The following is a 22100-nucleotide window of genomic DNA, read 5'->3' on the forward strand; positions in this document are numbered from 1 at the left end:
GAATAAATATCTCTATTTTGAACAAAGTATAAAAATAATAAAAGTAATAAAATCTCATTAACCCCCCCAACCCCATAAAATTCACAGAACATATACAATGAATCATCTTTAATCTGACAGTGATCGCCTCACAGCCATGCTACTTGTCCACAGTAATCTATAATTATTGTAGGTTTATTAAAGCACCAGAAGCTGCAGCAACACTTATTTTGACCCACCTATTAATGAGAGGAAAAAGGGACACCACCAGGTATACAGATGGGTACCACTTCAGTGGCCTGATCTCAAGAGCCAATAAGATCTATAATGGAAACAATAGGAAGTCAGTTTCAAATACCCTGTAACTTCTTGCAAGGATAATTATATCAAAAGTTTGACATAAAATCTTGTGTTAAAAATAAAAGGAAGACAAATCTACATTTCTATTTTAAACTAATGATATTCACTGTTCATTAAACAACCAGCTCCAAAAAAAATTCCAGATTGGTAGATTAATTAATAATGTGGACAAATGCAATAACTGAGAAGAACACATATGAGCGTGCGTGGGTTATGAAGCACATTAAATCCAGGGGTTCAATTTTAAGCCACATTTTCAAAATCATAGCAAAATTGTTTTCGTTTAGAACCATAGAACAATTACAGCCCAGAAACAAGCCATCTTGGCCCTTCTAGTCTGTGTTGATCTATTTTTTTTCCTAGACCCACTGACCTGCACCCTCCCCATAGCCCTCCCTACCTTCCCCATCCATGTACCTGTCCAAATTCTTCTTAAATGTTAAAATTGAGCCCACATTTACCACTTCATCTGGAAGCTCATTCCATACTCTCACCATTCTCAGTATGAAGAAGTTTCCCTTCATGTTCCCCTAAACTTTTCCCCTTTCACCCTTAACCCATGTGCTCTGGTTTGTATCTCACCAACCCTCAGTGGAAAATACCCATCTACATTTACTCTGACTATCCCCCTCATAATTTTAAGTACCTCTATCGAATCTCCAGGGAATAAAGTCCTAACCTGTTTAACTTTTCCCTGTGTTTAACCTTTCCCTGTAACTCAGTTCCTAAAGTCCGGGCCACATCCTAGTAAATCTTCTCTGCCCTCTTTCCATCTTATTGATATCTTTCCTGTAGTTAGGTGACCAAAACTGCACACAGTACTCCAAATTTGACCTCACCAATGTCTTCTAACATCCTAACTCCTGTACTCAATACTTTATGAAGTCTTTCTTTACAACCCCATCCACCTATGATGCCACTTTCAGGGAATTAAATATCTGTATTTCCAGATCTCTCTGTTCATCTGCACTTCTCAGTGCCCTACCATTTACCATGTATGTCATTCCAAAATGCAGAACCTCACACATGTTTGCCAAGATCAAAAAATTTGGTGAATATACAAAATGCATACCGTTATTTTGTAAAAATAAATAGATGGCAGTGCTACAAAATTATAATTATTCCTTATTTTTAATTTCTATCTCTAAATGCATTATATTGTTTTAGCCATAGTCTATTAAATATATTTAATTTTTACCAAAAAGCATGTTTTCCTGCCATTTGTTAATCAATCAAAAAAACGACCCCAGTAATCAGAACTTAAAAGTTTGGAATTCTCCTTCAAAAGATTCAATATTTTGGAGTTAGGACACAAGTAAAAATCCTCAGAAAATGAGATTTTTTGCATTTAAAAATACATTCTTTCAGAGATTATTGTCAAATAGATGCATATATTTGGTAGAAAAATGAAGTTTGCAGCATTTTCAGAAGCCAGAGAGAGGCACCACCACATTTTCCTGCTGTACAATTACCCTAGGCTTGGATTTTCAGTTCTTACATACAAAATCATACAAGAGACCTGTAACTTTTACCCATACTTCACCACATAGATAAAACACACTTTAGCCAAATACAGTAACTGGAAAAACCCACCCAAGAAGAATTTTTTTTGAAAAATAAGAGTTTCATGCAGTGTCCTTAATTATAGACAAATTGCTGTAAATATTTCTATAGTTTCAAAATGTTTCTGTCTGCACAGTATTGGAAGAAATTGGGATTTTCATAACTACTAATATATTCTTTAATTGAAGTTGGTGTCACTATCAAAATTGTACCTTGCTTCTTTCTCTTTCAGGATCATATGGGCCAGACCAAGTTAAAACCTGTAAGAAAAATAACAGGATACTGAAATAGACTTAGAGAATCAATGCTGCAACATTCATATGTGCTCAATGTTTGGGCACTATTTAGATACCAGAATTCGTCCACCCATGGAACCCAAGCAGAAAGTGCAGAGTGTGGGCAAGACATCAATCTCTATACAATGTTGAACACTCTCTCTGGTAGGCCCAGAGCTTTCTAAAGGGAGCTTCCACTACTTGTAGATTAGTTGCAGGCTGATTTATTCTTGCCTATGGAACGATTCTACCAATGTTTAGTGTTTTCATTTATTCTCACAAATTGCAGAAATTCAGAGAGTGGACATACTGAAAGAATTGGTATTACTGGTAGAATGAGCAGAGGATATACTGAGCAAAAAAAGGTATTGAAAAAAAGAAAGAGGAAAAAGGACAAGTGGGGTTTTCTCTTACTTTGAACTCAGAGAGAAACGGACATTGATGTGCTTCCATAAGGATATCTTCACCAAATGTATTCCTGCTGCAACCATAGTTGCAAAGTCAGAGTTGGGGGGGGGGGGGAGGTGGGGGAGGTCCAGTGTTCATTGACTCTCTATAGGCTGGTAAAAAGATTATTTGTAATATCACCCACTATTAAATTAAGGGAGGCCAAGTCCATTCTTCAATCAAAGGAAGCCAAATATAAGAGACAAACGGGTGCAGAGAGTAAATGTACATCTGCTGGAATTGCATCCTTGCTCAAGATGACAATGTTATTTGCAAAGCACATAATACACTACTCTTTACTCCTGAACTAAATGGGATTCCACTCCTCCAGTGTCCAATTTTATATATATCCTTAGCTGGCAATTCATTGTGATGATCAGTATCTGGCATCCTGGGAGCAGTTTTCATTCTGCAGCAGTCTACAATGCCAGCTGCATTTGAACCATAAAATAAAGAATGACTATTGATGGGGGGATGGGGGATGATCAGTACAAAGACAATTTATTGACAACTTTGTCAATGACTCTGGTGTGTAACCCAGCAAATGGAAACTGGATACCTACAATGTCGCACAGATGTGACACAGCAAAAAGTAAATAAATGACAAGCCAAAATAATGTATATTCTGCCTGGAGGAGACCTGTAGCACTTGGTATAGCAGTTGTAAAAATGTGTGGTGATCTGCTGCATGTCACTTATGACGAACACATCCAAATCAGATTTCAATATTCCACCTATCTCACCTTTTCTCCATTTATTACTGACCATCACATTGTCACTTAACCAAATTGAAAAAGATCCTGCCACAAAGTTAACATTTCAAACCAAATTTATAAATAAATCATGCCATATTTTATGCGTCAATTAATCAGTTTGGTGCAGTTTTTTTTAGAATATATCTTCTGTGTGCCTTTGTCCCTCATTAGTTTTAGCCCAATGGGTTCAGCTTGTTTGATGGGAGGCTACTGACTCTCAGAGAAGACAGATTACCAAAGGATGCCATTAATCAACAGTGTACTGAAAAGACTTGGCTGCAGTCAGCATTGAAAAGATGAGTGCAGTACCATTGGCTTGTTAATAGCCAACTGCAAGATACTGATAAAGTAGCAGCATTAAATTGGAGAGTTGTCTCAGAGACCCAGTAATCATTTGATGATCAGATTACTGCCTGCTACTAAAAGTTCTTTTACATATTCTAATTCCTACCTACTGGATCATGCCAGCAGACTGAGCTTGAGTGACAACAGCTTCCAGTGAAGGGCATTAAAGTTGGAAGGATGCTGCTCATACTGCAATGGAAGTTATGACATCATTCATCACACTCTGCATCATGGCTTGGTCCAAACATATCTGAATGTCCTAAAATAATTCACAGTGATGATATCTCATTCAACCAGAAGACTTGATGCATTCCAGTATCTGCAGTAATTTTCAGAATACAATATAGACTTATATTGCCCTGTTATTCTTGGCAAAGAATTGCTAATGGTGAAGTTACTGAAGTAGCTGGAAATGTTCTGAATCACTGATCCAGGGACACAAGTTCAAATCCCAGCTGGAGAATTTAAATTCAAGTTAAAAATCTGGGATTAAAATAAATCTTGTCTCATTAATGATAACCCTAAAAATATATCTGATTATATCCATATCTTTCACCTATGTCATCCTGCATCTATGATTTCCTCTTGACAACCTTGATTCACCACCCTGTATCCAGCCACACCCTCCTGTGGCTGCACTCAATGTTCATATTTACTGTCAGAGTACATACATGACATCACAGATAACTCCCGAGAATCTTATTCCTCCCAAAGCATCATGGTCCCAGAATTAATCCACTCCTTTCTTCCATTCTGTAATAGAAATGCCTTGATTGCTTGATTTGTAAGCCTTGGACCTTGTAAGCTATGGAATTTTACTGCAGTGGGTCAATATGCACAGTGACATTAATGCAGCTAAATTAATATTATTCTGCCTCAACAGGTGGCCTTTCAATTTCTAGATTACAACTCCCTTCTCATTACCAATGTCCAGGTAACTTTAAGGAGCGCAAATTAACAGTACCTGGTGCTAGTCACTCACAATATTGATCTCTGCTACAATGTACAACAATGGATATGCAACATTGTAATTTGTTGTCAATTCCAGTATTGAGTTACGGGTTATATTATATTTTATATTACATATAAATATATGTTTAAAAGAGATACATTGTGGGGGATTTAGCGTAGGTCACTTCACAAACAGATACTTACACTTCTCATCTCATTTAAAATGCAAGAGCTTTGCTGAAGCTCAGTAGCTTTGCAAAAGACAATGGAACTGCTTTGGAAGGAACTTCAAAAGCAGGTGCAAATGGAACAAAATCCAGTTCAAGTGCTGATAAAGATCTTTCAAAGATTCGATTTGGAGCTTTGGGAAGGTTCTGGTTTTTACAAGCAAAGAGAAAGGAAAGAAAACAGGATTCTTCTTTTAGAGAGGGGGGGGGGTGTCAGTTCTGCAGTACCTTTTCGAGGCTGCAACATGGCAAGCTGGCAGATTTGTTGAAAACCCCATTTTGAAGGCAGGTTGTGAGTTCTAAGAACAGCATATTGAAAACTCTTCAAGTCCTTACAAGAGGAAATGGCTGGCTAGGGTGTTTCTCCGGAAATAAGGGAAACAAGAGGAACTCTGTGGTGACCTGCAAGAAGAGGTTATCATTTGGAAAACCTATGATGGGCAAGTTTCTTCGGTAAGACACTGAAGTGGCTGATCGGAGGAAATCAGTTTGTGTGTCCTAAGAGCAACAAGTATCTCTCTCTAACCAACAGGAACCTTCCTGAGCAGTAACCTTAAGCACCAAAGCCTGGTGAAAATTCATAAATGTTAAACTCTGTGTACAGTATAAGAATTGCCTGATACTGGTGAACTTGGAGAAGTGAAAAGTGAATGATTGGACTATTAAAGCAAAGAACTTTCCTGAACATATACACATTACATACATGAGTGCTTAGAATTAGAAGGGGGTCAAGTTAGGTGAAGTTAATAGTAATAAATTAAAGTTTGATCCTGTTTTAATGCTTAAAGAAAATTAAAAGCAATTTTTGTTTAAGTGAGCATTTGTCTTGCTGAATTTCTATTGCTGCTGGGTTTTGAGGTCCTCTGGGCTCATAACAAAGTGAGATCTTAAACTTTTAGAGCTTTTGGAATTTATTAGTTTATTGGTTTTTCCCAGCTAATTTAAAGGTTGTGTGTGTGTGTAAAACAGCAGCAATGGATGTTAGTACATTTTTGTTACAACCTTCCCCTACAGAGCTGCAGAGAAAAAGAGGAACTGATGGTGATTGCTAAGAAATTAAAGATGGCTGAAGTCAAGCATTGGATGAAGAAAATACAAATACAGAGAATTATAGTGAAAGATATAGATGAGGGAAAATTTGTTGAGAAAGACTTAGACAATTTTCCAGAGGATAGCTCTTTTGAATTGAAATTGGAATTGGAGAAATTGAGGGTGGAAGAAGAAAGAGAGAAATGGGAATTTGAATTGCAGAAACAAAAATATGAGACAGAGGAAAACAAAGAAAAAATGAGGTACAGGAAGCAGAAAAATGGAGGGAGGACGATGAAAGACAAAATATGACTGGGAACAAAATGAAAGAGGTTTGTTTCAATTAGAGAAGTTAAAAATTGAGATGGAGGAAGTAAGGGAATTGAGTTTATAACTCCTAGGGAGCGGTTTTTGGCTAATAGAGAGGCAAATTTGGATCCTCCTTTCGATGAGAGAGAGATATATACACATACATATTTTCAGTTTTTTCAAAAGGTTGCTGAGAGCTCAAGATGGCCGGAAGAAAAATTGCCTCTTATGCTCCAAAGTGTATTGAGAAAAAGCACAAATTACATACTCTAGTTTGATTATAGAGCAATTAGCAAATTATGATAGTGAAACAAGCAGTATTGAAAGCCTATGAGTTGGTTCCGGAAGCATATAGACAAAAATTTAGGAGTTTGGTGAAAACGTGGAACCAATCTTATATGGATTTTGCTCTAGGAAAATCTGTATGTTTTGACCAATGGTGCACCTCAAAAGGAATAAATAATAATTTCAACAGATTAAGAGAATTGATATTAATTGAGGAAATTAAAAGCTGTGTTCCCAATGAGATCAAATTATACCTGGATGAGAAAGACTTGGAGATGTGGCAACAAACAGCTAGGTTAGCAGATGAATATGCCCTGATTCACAAAAACAAATTTCAGTATAGTAAGCCTTTTCAGGGGGGCGTGGCAAGATGGCGTAGAGTCTAGACGTGCAATCTCGACCTCTCTGGCCAGACTTTTAAATACCTGTTTTTTAACCCTTTGTTTTCAAGTTTAAACTTTTTAAATTTTAGTTTAAAGTATTAAGGAATTATTATGGCCATTAATGGTAAAAAGACTAAATCTCAAGTTTAAAAGAAGATACATTTTCGAAGTGCTGAAGATCTGGGGCCTAGACGACTTGAAGCAGCCCCAGGCTCAATTTCTTCATTGCCTTAATCCCAAAGATTGCCTGAGGGGGCTGGAAAAAAAAATATTACTCACCAAATGAAGGATGGTGCTGGAATTACGTTCTCCGGAAGAAGGTGCGTGTTCCCAAGAAGTGGACCCTGATTTGGAAAGCTTTTCGATTTCAATGGGGGGAGCACACAGGAAGACGACTCCATTGTTGGAAAGAAAAACTTTTAAAATGCCTTCTGCTGAATTGCAGCAGGAGTTGCAGTTACCTTGTTCTGCCACCATGTCAGAGAGAGCAGAGCTGAGATTTACTGATTTACAGTTTATGCAATTAAATGCAGTTATTCAACCTTTGTTGACATCTCTAATGAATGAAATGGTTCAAATGAATGCTGGTATAAGTTCAGAATTAAATATAGTTAAGATACGTGTGGATGCATCTTATGAAGAATTTAAAAAATTTCAGACTGCTTTTTTGGACTGTAAACAACAAGTGACTTCTAACACAGAAAAAGTGTTGAAGGTGGAAAAATCAGTCATAGAATTAGGAGATCGTGAGAAGGAGCTAGAAAGAAAAATAGATTATTTGGAAAATCAAAGCAGAAGGAATAATGTGAAAATTGTTGGTTTGCCAGAAGGTATAGAAGAACAAGACCCTCTTCGTTTCTTTAAAAACTGGATTCCGCAAATATTAGGGCAAGAATTTTTCTCTGGGGGATTGGTACTGGAAAGAGCCCATAGAGCTTTAAGAAGAATATCCTCAGCTGGTCAACCCCCGAGACCGGTAATAATTCGATGTGAGTTATTTGGATAGAGAAGCAATATTTCGACATGCAGTACAAAATGCGAGACAATGACAAACCCTATTATTGATTCAGAATAGTAGAGTCTTTTTTTATCCTGACCTGAGTCAAGATGTCATTCAACGTCGACGTCGATTTAATCCAGTTAAAGAAGTTTTGTGGCGTAAAGGTTATAAGTCTACTTTTCGTTACCTGCAGTGTTGAAGATCTTTTACGGAGACTATCAATTTTGGTTTTTTGAAACTGATTGTGAAGCAATGATTTGTGATGATTCATTGCCAGATATAAGAGGACAAAGATGTAGTCCACCATTATCTCCTAAAGAAAAATTTGGTAGCTCTGGAAACAGAAGGAATGGGAAAAATGGGAATGGAAAAAGTCCACCTCCTTCCGAAATGGGATCTTCGAGATTGGAGTCTTTTGGATGAAAAGAAGAATTTTCTTATTTTATTTTTTCTCTTGTTATTATGATACTTGGATGTTATTGATAGTTTGGCTGGGGAGGGGGAGATTTGCATTAAGTTCTTTACTAGTCATCAGCCACTGGTGGGTGATCCACACCCAATTTTTGTTTAGGGGATGACTATCTTTTAGTAGTTTTTTTAGGGGGGGGGGTGGATTTTTTATTTATTATTTTTTTTTTAACTTTCTTCTTAGTTTTTAATTTGTGATTTTTTTTATTGGAGGGCCGATATATGTTGATTTGAGTTTTTATATAAAGATATTATTGGTATTTAGTAATAATAGTAAATATGTCAAAGTTGAGGTTGTCTACTTTTAATGTTCGAGGATTAAATAGTCAGATTAAATGTAAGCGAGTCTTGGCGTATATTAAGAAAATGAAAATTGATATTGCCTTTTTACAAGAAACACATCTGAATGTGAAGGAAAGTGAAATTAAAAAGGGATTGGGTTAGGCATGCATAATCTTCTCCATTTAATTCTAGGTGTAGCAATTTTGATACATAAAAATTTATCTTTTGAATTACAATCAATGGAGGAAAAGGCAGGATGCATTCTTAAAGTGAATTGTAAGATTTTTAGCGAATTTTAGACTTTACTTAATATTTATGCTCCAAATGCAGATGATGAAGTATTTATTTCGGATGCATTTTTATGTTTGGGTCAAGCTAACGATAATATTTTAGTTGGTGGTGATTTTAATTGTGTTTTGGAACCTTTATTAGATAAATTTCCAAAGAAAGTTAAAAAATCCAAGATGGCAATCCAGGTCCAAGCGTTGATGAAAGATCTTAATTTAGTAGATATTTGGAGATGTCTTAATCTGACAGAGAAAGATTTTTCCTTTTATTCATCTAGACATGAATCGTTTCCAAGGATTGACTTCTTTTTAGTATCGGCACATTTACAAGGGAAAATACAAGTGGAATATAAAAGTTGGGTGATTTCAGATCATTCTCTGTTATATTTTACATATGAAACTTCTGAGAAAATTCAAATAGCTCATCATTGGAGATTTAATACAATATTGTTAAAAAATACGGAATTTATTGATTTTTTGAAAAAACAAATTAATTTTTGTTGAAAGAGAATTCTAAATCTCTTCAAAGTAAGTTTGTATTATGGGATGCTATGAAAGCATATTTGAGAGGACAAATAATTAGTTATACTTCTAAAATAAAAAAGAATCAATTAAATCAGAGTCTTGAATTAGAGAAACAGATCGATGAGTTAGAAAAGGAATTTCAGAAAGATGCTACAGAAGATCAGAAAATAGAATTATCTAGACTGAAATTGAAATACCTTGCAATCTTATCAATTTGAATGTGTGATTAATAGGACTAAACAACGGTATTACGAATAGGGAGAGAAGGCACACGAAGTATTGGCATGGCAATTAAAGAAAGAACAGATATCGATGACTATTAATGCTGTTAGATGGAATTCTCTTATTACTTACAAACTTCGTGAGATTAATGATGAATTTTATTCATTTTATAAAAAGTTATATACATCTGAAGGGAAACAGGAAACTGGATCAATTGATTTATTTTTATCACAGTTGAATTTACCAATATTAGAGGATGGACATATACAGGAGTTAGAAGAACCATTTACTGATACGGAAATTAAAATGGCTATGCTGGAAATGCCATATGGTAAATCGCCTGGTGATGATGGATTTTCGGTTGAATTTTATAAAATTTTTTATGATGATTTATCTACAGTGTTTGGGGATGTACTACGTCAAGTTGGAGAACACTATGATTTACCTGAGTCTTGTTCTAGTGCTTTAATTACAGTAATTCCTAAAAAAGATAGAGATCCTTTGAAGGTATTTTCATATAGACCAATTTTGTTGTTAAATGTAGATTATAAAATAATAGCTAAAGTATTAGCGAATAGATTGGCTAAATTTTTACCAAAGTTGATTCATATTGATCAAACAGGTTTTATAAAGAATAGATATGCTTCACATAATATTTTGCGAGTGATTAGTTTGATTAATAGATTTCGACAATCTTTAGATCATCTGATGGTGATATCCTTAGATGCAGAAAAAGCATTTGATAGAGTTGAATGGAATTTTTTGTTTAAAGTTTTGGAGAAATTTAAGTTTGGTCCTGCTTTTATTGGTTGGATTAGGGCTCTATATAGTAAACCAGTAGCTAGAGTATTGACGAATGGTTTGATTTCAGAATCTTTTAAGTTAACACGATCAACTCGTCAAGGTTGTCCTTTATCACCAGCTTTGTTTGCGTTAGTGATTGAACCTTTAGCACAGTTGATAAGACAAAATACACAGATACAAGGTATGAAAGTTTTAGATGAGGAATATAAAATTAATTTATTTGCTGATGACGTATTGGTGTATTTAACAAATCCAGCTCAGTCACTTTTGCATTTGAAGGAATGTTTAATACAATATGGATGTCTTTCTGGATATAAAGTTAATTGGGAAAAAAGTGAAATATTACCAGTAAGTGAAGGAGATTATTCAGTTTATAAGAATATTATTAATTTGAAGTGGACTGATCGAATTAAATATCTGGGTATAATTTTGAATGTTAATTATCAATCTTTATATAAATTAAATTATGCTCTGCTAATGAAAAAAATTAAAACTGATTTGATTAAATGGAAAGATTTACCTATTAATTTAATGGGAAGGATAAATACAATTAAGATGAATATCTTTCTGCGTATATAATATTTGTTTCAATCTATTCCGTATTTACTTGATAAATTTTTTTTCGAGATTTAAATAAAATGGTTAGGGAGTTTTTATGGAGGGGTAAATTTTCGAGAGTAGCTTTGAATAAATTAACTTGGAAATATGAATTAGGGGCATTACGTTTACCACATTTTCAAAATTATTATGAGGCAGCCCAACTTAAATTTATTAGTTCATTGATGGATTTGGTACGGCCTCCTAGTTGGGCTAAAATTGAGATGGCAAGTATTTCTGAATTTGAAATACATCCATTTTTGTTTAGGTGGAATATGAATTTGTTACAACAATATAATGTGCCTATACTAAAACATTTAATGAAGTTATGGATAAAGAAAAATAAAATGATAGGTTCTAGGGGTAAATTATTGGCTTTGACTCCATTGTATAATAATCAACTTATTTCTTTTTCAAAACATAATCAAAGTTTATTCCATTGGAGCTTTAAAGGTGTGAAAAATTTGGGAGATTAAATGTTTTAAAGAGGGTAAGTTTTTATCTTTTAATCAGATGAGGGAAGATTTTGGTATTGATAAGAATTCTTTATTTCTTTATTATCAAATTTGATCTTTGGTAAAATGTCTGTTTGGTCGAGATATGATTTTACGTAAAATGACTAAATTAGAGATTTTTCTTATAAAGGTACCAGAGAAGGATTATATTTCATTTATGCATCAAATATTACAGGATGGTATGGATAAAAAGGGTTGGGATAGATCTAAAATTAAATGGGAAGCAGATATTGGTTTTATTTTTTCTGAAGAGGATTGGTTAGATATCTGTTATGATAGTGTAACTAAATTGATAAATGCACGTTATGTAATGATTAATTACAATTTTTTACATCAATTATATTTGACACCTGAAAAATCAAAAAAATATGGTTTTAATGAATCAGATTTGTGTTTTAGATGTGGTGACACGGTTGGAATTTTTTTTCATGGTGTTTGGTCATGTATACATATACAATCTTTTTGGAAGAAAATTCAATCATTTTTAGAATATCCGTATAAAATTAAAATAGTTTTAGATCCAACAGTATTTTTATTGGGTAGTTTGCAACCTCTGAAAGGCTTGGGATTAGATAAATTTCAGCTTGCTTTTGTATATTTAGCTTTATCCGTTCATGTTCATGTTTAATTGCTGTATATGTCATATATTATTTGTTTTTTGAATGAATAAATAAAGTTTTTTTTAAAAGTAAGCCTTTTCAGAGGGTTAATGTGGAGCAGACTAGTAAAACTGAAATTAAGCCTGGGGAGAATATTAAGAAAAAAGATGAAGGTAAGGAGGGAAAGGACAGAACTTCTGGATTTGTATATCATTTTTGTAAGAAATCTGGTCATGTTCTTGAAAATTGTTTAATGTTGAAAAAGAAATGAGAAAAGGAGATATTACCAGAAGCATGTATTCAGACAGTTGAATTTAAGAGAACAGATGTTCCATTCCTGATAAGGATGTTATGGAGGTATTCAAACCTTTTGTGTCAGAGGGCTTGGTTTCAGTAAAGAATGGAAATTTCCAGGTTCCAGTTACAATTCTTAGAGATAACAGGGGCTGCCCAGTCACTGCTGTTGGAGAATATTTTAACTCTTGATCAAAAGATGGACACAGGAGAGATGACTTTGATTAGAGGTGATTTAGAGTCAATATGTCTGCACAAAATAGTGCTGAATTCAGAATTAGTTAAAGGACCAGTTGTAGTAAGAGTTATTTCAAAGTTACCCATGCAAGGAGTCTCATTCTTACTAGGGAATGATTTGGCGGAGGATAGAGTTAGGTCATTTTTGAGATTAACAAATAAACCTAGTAAGGATGAGTTTGACGAAGATTGTTATGTCCAGTAACAAGGTCTTTGTCTAACAAAATGATGAGAGCAGAGGAAGATCCAGTTGAAAAAGATTTGTCCAGTACTTCTGAAATAGTCCAGAAGGAGGAGGTTAAATGTGAGAGTCTGGATTTGTCTTTGCCAAGGAAAGATTAATTGAGCAGCAAAAGACAGATTCTGATTTTGTTGACGACAGAGAAAGCTGTGAATGAGGACGAGATTAAGGAAATGCTCTATGGATATTACTGGAAGAGTGAATTGTTAATGAGGAAATGGAGACCTTTTGATGTTCTTGCAAATTAAGAGTGGGTGGTGATTCATCATGTGGTAATTATTAGAATTTACCAGAATTAAATTTAAAATTTGGCCCATAGAAGGTGATTGTGGACTTCAGGAGGATGAAGATTAATCATTCTCCATTACAAATCAATGGTTCCATCATGGAGAGAGGAGAGAGTGGAGAGCACAAAGTTTCTTAGTGTACATGTAAAGGACAATCTATCCTGGACTCACAACATCTCAATAGTCAGGAAGTACAGTCCCTACACTTCCTAAGGAGTTTGGTGGGGGGGTGGGGGGAAGAAGGATAAAAGCCCCCATCTTGACACCTTTTTATAGGAGCACAATTCGGAGTACACTGTCTAGCTAAATAAATATGTGGTATGATAGCTGCAAAGCATCAGACCAGATGTCAATACCAACAATCATCAAAACAACCAAGAAGGTCACTGCCTAAATAGGGCTTTCCATTCAGCACCCAGTAACTTTGACCCACTCCCATTGAAAAGAAGGTTCAAGAGCATCAAAATAAGGTCTCCCAGGCTGGAGAATAGCTTCTTACTGCAGGCTATGAGATTGATGAACAGTATCCTGTAACCAAGTAAATCATCCCAAAATATTTATATATATTTATTTTAAATTATATCTTTAGGAATATATGTGATTATCATATACTGAGTATTGTATATGTATTTGTGTGTGCACCATGGTCACAAATGCTGTTTTGTTGGGTTGTATATGTACAAACATTATAATAAACTTGAACTCGAAATGAATAAGATACAATTAAAATATAATTTTCTTAAAAATGATGTTAAAGTACACACGAATGTAACAATAATACACTTTCAATTGCAACCCATATAAGGATGTATGCATTTTAGAAAAATAGATAAGGATATTTCTAACAATTAAATCAATTAATAGAGTGCTAAACTGTTATAAGAATAATTCATATTTGACATCACAATAATCGAGTTAAAATGTTTAATCTTTTGGCTTCACATTTTTAAGAATTGAATAAAACATCTTCCATTATTAATATATTTGTGGCGGCACACCACTAGGCAGGTGAACCGGCCCCGCTTGTAATCCACGCGGTGGGGCACCCGGCCAAAATGGCGCTGTCGGGGGTTTCCCCTTCTTCTCAGCACAGGGCTCAGAAGGCCACACTGGGGGACCACGTGACACCCGGGTGACATCAGCGCCCCCCAGCGCTGTTCTCAGCCAGGTCCGGGCTGGGAGTAGAAGTCCAGCCCAGCAACCTGCAATAAATCAGTTCTGCTCACTGAGCTCAACCCGTCTGGTTGTGTTCTTTCAGTAGCAGTGTAGCTGCTGCTACAATTGGTGACCCTGACTGGTTCAAACGTCTTTGAACCCATCATGAGCGAACCTGGGATCAGTGCTATAGCCGTCAAGCTGTCTGAATTCTGGGTTCAGGAGACAGAGACCTGGTTCGGCCATGCGGAGGCTCAGTTTCACCTCCGCCAGATTTCATCCGACACAACCAAATTCTACCATGTGGTTGTCACCCTGGACCAGGTCACCACCAAATGCATGCTGCACCTCGTTCAGCACCCACCCGCCGAAGATAAATATGAGACCATCAAGCGAGTGCTCACCAGATCCCTCGGACTATCCAGACGCCAGCGTGCCGCTCAGATGCTGCACCTCAACACCCTGGGGGACAGGTCCCTGATGGAGCTGATGGATGAGATGCTCACGCTCATGGGTGATCACACCAACTGCCCACTTTTCGAGCGCATTTTCCTCAACCATCTGCCCAAGGACATCTAGCCGTTACTGGCTCAAGAGAGCTTTACCGACCCGAGGAAGGTTGCACAGAAGGCCCAAGAGTTATGGCTTGAGCGATTCCCAGGGGGTTCGGCGGTCCAGCAGGTCACGAGGCACGGGCATGACCATGCCAAGCCCGCCCCTAGCACTGCGGTAGAGCATCCGGCCCCTGCAGGGGCCACCAAGAGTATAACCAGGGGCATGACATCTGCTCCAGGCCTCTGCTTCTACCACCAGAGCTGGGCAGCCAAGGCTTGGAAGTGTCGTCAGCCCTGCTCGTTCCAGGGAAATGAGCAGGCCGGCCGCTGTTAATGGCTGCGGCGGCTGGCCAAGGACATAGCCTCCTCTACCTGCGGGTCCTCAGTTCTCATGGAGGTTCACTGTCTCGTCCCTTCCGACTGCCATCCTGGGTGCCAACTTCCTCCTCGCCCGTGGGCTTCTGGTAGACATTTGGGAGTAGGCGCCTGGTGGATGCCCGTACTTTCCAGGCCGTTCGCCTCAATGCCTCCTGCACAGAGCAGCCACAGATGGCCCAGAGACAAATTCCACATAATCCTGGACGAGTTTCCAACCCTCCTCAAGCCACAGTTCTCTGCTGCCTCACTGCGTCACGGGGTGTTCCACCACATTCCCACCCAGGGCCCACCGGTTCACGCCAAGGCACGCCAGTTCCCGCCTGACAAGCTCCAGGTGGCGAAGGAGGAGTTTTTGCATCTGTTGGAGCTGGGGATCATTCGGCGGTCCGACAGCCCGTGGACCTCACTGCTCCAACTAGTTCCGAAAGCCTCTGGCGGCTGGTGTCCCTGTGGAGACTATCGATGGCTCAACAAGGCGACAGTTCCTGACCGTTACCCCATCCCTCACATCCAGGACTTTATGGCCAACCTGCATGGTGTGAGGGTTTTCTCCCAGGTTGACCTGGTGCGCAGGTATCACCAAATCCCAGTGCACCCTGAGGACATACCCAAGACAGTCATCATCACTCCCTTCAGCTTGTTGAAATTCCTTCGCATGCCCTTCGGGCTCAAGAACGCCGCTCAGACCTTCCAGTGCCTCATGGACTCAATGGGCAGGGACCTCGATTTCGTCTTCATTTACTTAGATGACATCCTCGGTGCCAGCAGGGATCGGACACAACACAAGGCCCACCTGCGCACCCTCTTCTCCCGGCAGGCAGACTTCGGCCTCACCATCAACCCAGCCAAGTGCCAGTTTGGGAAAGAGTCCGTGTGGTTCCTGGGCCATACCATCACGGCTGATGGAGCCATGCCCGCCGCTATGAAGGTCGCCGCTATCAAGGAGTTCCCACATCCGGACAATCTCAAGGGGCTGCAGCAGTTCGCGGGTATGGTGAACTTCTACAATCGATTCATCCCGGGAGCTGCATGCATCATGTAGCCGCTATTCGCACTCATCGCAGCCAAGCACAAAATGCTCACCTGGACCCCAGAGGCCTGCAGTGCATTCGAGGCCACCAAGGACGCCCTCGTGAAGGCTACCATGCTCATCCACCCACACACCGACCTGCATATGGCGCTCTCCATCGATGCCTCTGCCACAGCCGCCAGCGCCGTCCTGGAGCAGCAGGTGAACAGACAATGGAAGCCGCTGGCATTCTTCAGTCGGCTTCTCCGCCCACCAGAGTGAAAGTATAGCGCTTTTAACCGTGAGTTACTGGACATGTACCTGGCGTTGCGGCATTTCCGCTATTTCTTGGAGGGGAGGACTTTTACCATCTTCACTGACCACAAACCCCTCACCCAGGCACTCGTGATGGCGAAGGACCCCTGGTCGGCCCACCAGCAGTGTCACCTCTCCTTCATGTCAGAGTTTATCATTGACATTTGGCACAAGGCGGGGAAGGACAACGTGGTCTCTGATGCACTCTTGCGACTGGCCATCTGCGCGCTGATGCCCGGCCTCGACTTCAACCAGCTCGCCCGAGACCAGAAGTCCAATGAGGAGATGTGAGCCTTCAGGACTACCATCACAGGCTTGCGGTTCCGAGACCTCCCGACTCTGAGCGGCGGAAGCACCATCCTGTGCGATGTCTCCATGGGCACCCCGCGGCCAGTGGTTCCCCAGCAGTGGCGCAGGCAAGTCTTCCATCACATCCTCGAGCTTTCGCACCCGTCCATCAGGTCCACGGTCCGGATGGTGGCAGAGCGGTTCGTCTGGCACGGGCTGTGGAAGCAGATCGCGGGCTGGGCCACAACACGCACCATTGCCAAATGTCCAAGGTACACAGGCACACCAGGGTGCCCATGCAAGAGTTCGAGCACATCCAGGAACAGTTCAGCCAGATTCACATGGACATAGTCAGGCCCTTACCTGTTTCCCGGGGCAACCGTTACCTGTTCACGGTGGTGGACCACACCACTTGTTGGCCCGAGGTAATCCCGATGCCGGAAGCCTCCACAGACTCCTACTCCCGAACACTGTTGCACGGTTGGGTCACCTGGTTCAGAATTCTAAATCACCTCACCAGTGATCCGGGCACCCAGTTCACCTTTGCGCTCTGGGGACAGCTTGCCAACAGGTTGGGCATCGAGCTACACCCCACCACGGCCTATCACCTGCAGGCCAATGGGCTGGTCGAGCGTCTACACCGCCACCTTAAGTCGGCACTTATGGCCCACCTCACCAGTCCTGACTGGGTGGACGAACTGCCTTGGGTGCTCCTGGGCATCCGCTCTACGCCCAAGGAGGATCTGCAGGCGTCATCAGCTGAGCTGGTCTAAGGCGCACTGCTGGCACTTCCTGGTGAGTTCATCAATGCGCCTCACAACCCCCAGCAGTCACTGCACGACCTGCTTCCCCACTTCCGGGCCCACTTGGACTCCTTCGCACCCCCACCGGCTCCAGACATGGCACACGGCCATCTCACGTCCCCAGCGAGCTGCTTTCCGCAGAGTATGTTTTTATTCAGCGGGGCCCGCCCGCAGCACCTCTGCAGAGACCTTACTAGGTTGTCCAGCGTTCAGGGTCTACATTCACGCTGGACATCAGCGGCAGGCAGGAGCTGTTTACTGTGGACAGGCTGAAGCCAGCACACCTCGACCCCACAGAACCAGTGATTGTGGCCCAGTCCAAGAAGCGATGCCGTCCAGCTAAAAAGGAAATTGGCGCCGGTTCTTGGTGGGGGGGGGCTGTGTGGCAGGCGAACCGGCCCTGCTTGTAATCCACATGGCAGGGGAGCCGGCTAAAATGGCGCTGTTGGGGGTTTCCCCTTCTTCTCAGCACAGGGCTCAGAAGCCCGCGCTGGGGGACCACGTGACGCCCGGGTGACGTCAGCACCCCCCAGCACGGTTCTCAGCGAGGTCCGGGCTGAAAGCGTAAGTCCAGCCCAGCAACCTGCAATAAATCAGTTCTGCTCACTGAGCTCAACCCGTCTGGTTGTGTGTTCTTTCAGTAGCAGTGTAGCTGCTGCTATATATTCATCTTTATCTGATCAATACATTTTTGAAATCTTCACACAAATAACTTTGTCAATAACAAGCAAAAAATTGCACTTTTTAAAAACTGGTTTATAAAAACTACCAACCAAGAAATTGGACTTTGAGGTGTTCAACTTGGTTATGTTTTCAGATATCATTGGTTATGTAGTATCTGTTGTGTTTAAAATTATGAAAAAATAAAAGATGCACCATTACAAACGTTACTTTAAATGACCAAACAAAGGATAATCCTTGTGGAAAAATGTGCAAAGATTTATATTCAAGTATACTTAATATTGCTACAGTATGTGATAAAAATATCAAACTCTTCCTTATTCCCAACAAATAGATGTTAAACATAGATTACAGCAAGAGGTCATCAATGAAGGAAAACATTGATCTTGCAAAACTTTTTGTAGAAATTAAACAGAGTACATGGTAGGTGAGGACCTGAGTCTCGATTCAGTGGGAGGCACCAGCTTAGTGAACCCTAGTCAATTTATTAGTTCAAAGAGGCTTTCAGAAAAATGTACACACTCTCCAGGCCAGGCATTGTTAGTTTTATTGATCCTGTAGAGGGCAGAAATGCACAGTGTTGCCTTCCATTAAGAGCTTTGCCAGCCAGCAATTTGAAAAAAAATCATTATCAAATGGACATCCGTTACTTGCACTGCAGCACTGAATCACATGGCATGGCCCTGGATGGTTGTATTCCAAGTTATACTTAATTTAATTGAGACATGGCATTTGGGAAGCTGGTGTGAACCTCGGGGTGGAGGGGGTAAAGAAATCAGCATTTAACTTGTTTAATTTGGGGCACCAGCATGATTGACAAATCATCACTTAAAAATTAATATACACAAGATCACTTACTCAAAGCAAAAATGCATTAAACAATGAAAGTCAAAACAATGTGTTGTATAACAAGTTCTCTGGGGTGATAGTGAGAGAATAATTAAAGTGAAATGTAATACAAATTATTCAGGACTAATCTACACTTCAATTTTAATCAAACAAAATTATATATTCTTATAAAATGTTTAATATTTAAACAAAATATGATACTCAGCATCATAAAGAAATACTTGAAGAGTGTTTCAAAGTGAAAAGAGAAATTGGGAAGAAGAGAGCTTAAGCTAGAGAAATGCAGAGCTCAGGTCCTTGAGTGAAAAGAAGTAAAACAAAAGTAAAATAGTCAACAACAGTGCCACAATTACATTTCAGGATAACCTCAATAAAGGATTCTGACCCAAAACATTGACTGATGATTTCTTGCCACGATTGCTATCTGACCTATTGAGTTCCTCCAGCTTCTAATTATTGCTCATGTTATTCTGTTCCTGAGTCAGTCAATACCAATAATTAGGATGCTATGCAATGGTGATCAGAAAATAGAGGTAGAAGTCTAACAAGCAATAATCCAGTTGTAATTGGATGAAAATGGACAAGGTGGATTACACCTAGACAGGTATAAATACAGTGCCCTCCATAATGTTTGGGACAAATACACCTTTTTCCTTTATTTGCCCCATACTCCACAGTTTTAAATTTGTAATCAAAAACAGGTGTACCGTGGAGAGCATTCTGGCTGGTTGCATCACTGCCTGGTATAGAGGCGCCAACTCTCAGGGGGTTATTAACTCAGCCTGCCACATCACAGGCACCAGACTTCACTCCATCGAGGACATCTAAATGAGACTGTCTTAAAAAAGCAGCCTCTATCGTCAAAAATCCCCACAACCCAGGCTCCCATTAGAAAAGGTACAGGAGCCTAAAGACTAGCACTCAGTGACACAGGAACAAACAGCTTCTTCCCTGCTGCCATCAAATTCTTGAATAATCAATGAACCACAAACACTGTTTTACTTCTCATGCATTACATTGTTATTATTATTTTATTTTATTTATTTTTATAGTAATGTTGTAAGGTGGTTATAATATGTATGTTTGCTCTGTGATGCTGCCACAAAACACTGAATTTCATGACTTGTTCATGACAATAAATCCTGATTCTGATTTGGAAATAATTCACATGTGATTAAAGATTTTATGTAAGGTTATTTGTATACATTTAGGTTTGACCATATAGAAATGATAGCACTTTAAATACATAATTCCCCCATTTGCGGGAACCATGATATTTGGGTCATTTGGCTTCAAAGGTGTTTGTGACTACTCAGGTATGTTTAATTGCTTCATTGGTGAAGGAATAAGAGTGCGAGGCTTGCTTATAAATTTTTCATAACCTTTGGAGTCTGTAGTTGCCAAGATGCAAACCACTAGTTAGCCAGAGAAACAGGATGATCAGATTACAGATTGCCAAGCAGTATTTAAAAGAGTCTGCAGAATTCTGGAAAAAAAAGTCTTGTGGACAGATAAGACCAAGATTAACCTGTATCAAAGTGATGGTAAGAGCAAAGTGTGGAGGCTTAAAGCACCTGCCCAAGATCCTAAGCATACCACCTTATCTGTGAACATGGTGGTGGGGGTTTATATGGCTACCATAGGTACTGGCATACTTATCTTCATTGATGATGTAACTGCTGAGGGCAGTAGCAAAATGAATTCTGAGATGTCTAGAAACATCTTATCTGCTCAGGTTCCAGCAAATACCTCCAAACTCATTAGACGGCACTTCAGCCTACAGCAAGACAATGATCCCAAACATACTGCTTAAGCAGCAAAGGAGTTTTTCAAAGCTAAAAACTGGAAACTTCTTGAATGTCCAAATCAGTCACCCAATCTAAATCCAATTGAGCATGCCTTCCATATGCTGGAGAATATTTAAGGGACAAGCACCCAACACTAGCAGGGGCTGAAGATGGCTGCAGTAGAGTACTGGCAGAGCATTACCAGAGAAGATACTCAGCACTTGGTGATGTCTATGAATCACAGACTTTAAGCAATTATTGCATACAAGGGATATGCAATAAATTACTAAACATGACTACTTTAATATGCATACCATTGCCAGGCCCAATGGTGCCCTGAAATGGGGGAACAATGTATAAAAGGTGCTGTAATTTCTACAATGGTCAAACCAAAATGTATACAAATAACCTTTCATAAAATATGGAATGTGTACTTTCATTACATGTGAATTATTTGATAACAAACTTAAAACTGTGGAGCACAAGGGCAAAGAAAGAAAACAAAAGTGTCTTTGTCTCAAAGGTTATTGTACTACCTCAGTTGAAGAGAACAGAAGGAACAGAATGGAACTAGGTCTTGGAAACATGGTTTAACTCCTTACTGTACCCAGGAACAATACGAGAACCTGAGAAGGTCAAAAGTACTCAAGATTTTCATTCAGAAGAGAAGAATATTGGGTCTGGGTATACTGTGCAGGTTGTCATAGTGATTACTTGTACTTTGTCTTTGCAATTAAAGGTGTGAATAAAGCTAAGTGTGCCTTTTACCAATTGTCAGTTGTCCACCTCTAATATTTGTGCAAATTGGCACATTACTCCATGGGCCCATCAATTCACTTTTGATTGGTCTGTGACTTCCAAAGCGGTCATTTACAGTAGCCAATTAACTTATGCATGTGTTTGGGTTGTGGGAGGAAACTGGAGCACCTGATAGAAATCAACGTTGTTACAGAGAAAATATGCAAACTTCACACAGACATCATCCATGTTTAAGATTAAACCTGAGTCCCTGGAT

At 39.4% G+C, this 22100-nt stretch overlaps 1 protein-coding gene across 8 annotated transcripts in view; it reads right to left on the minus strand.

The window, feature by feature from the left end:
• Positions 1-22100, minus strand: part of LOC138738687 (cyclic AMP receptor-like protein A) — a 233758-nt gene that overhangs the window by 81019 nt on the left and 130639 nt on the right. For all 8 annotated transcript variants that reach the window (XR_011341679.1, XM_069889385.1, XM_069889384.1 and 5 more), the window contains 2 exons: positions 2115-2162; positions 219-301 (listed from right to left, as the gene is read on the minus strand). Coding sequence is in view for 7 of the 8 variants with exons in the window: in XM_069889385.1 (XP_069745486.1) it covers positions 219-301; positions 2115-2162 (131 nt within the window). In the remaining variant the exon portion in view is untranslated. The remainder of the gene's footprint in view (positions 1-218; positions 302-2114; positions 2163-22100) is intronic.

The sequence above is a fragment of the Narcine bancroftii genome, chromosome 7 (assembly GCF_036971445.1).
Source record: "Narcine bancroftii isolate sNarBan1 chromosome 7, sNarBan1.hap1, whole genome shotgun sequence".
Taxonomy (NCBI): Eukaryota; Metazoa; Chordata; class Chondrichthyes; order Torpediniformes; family Narcinidae; genus Narcine; species Narcine bancroftii.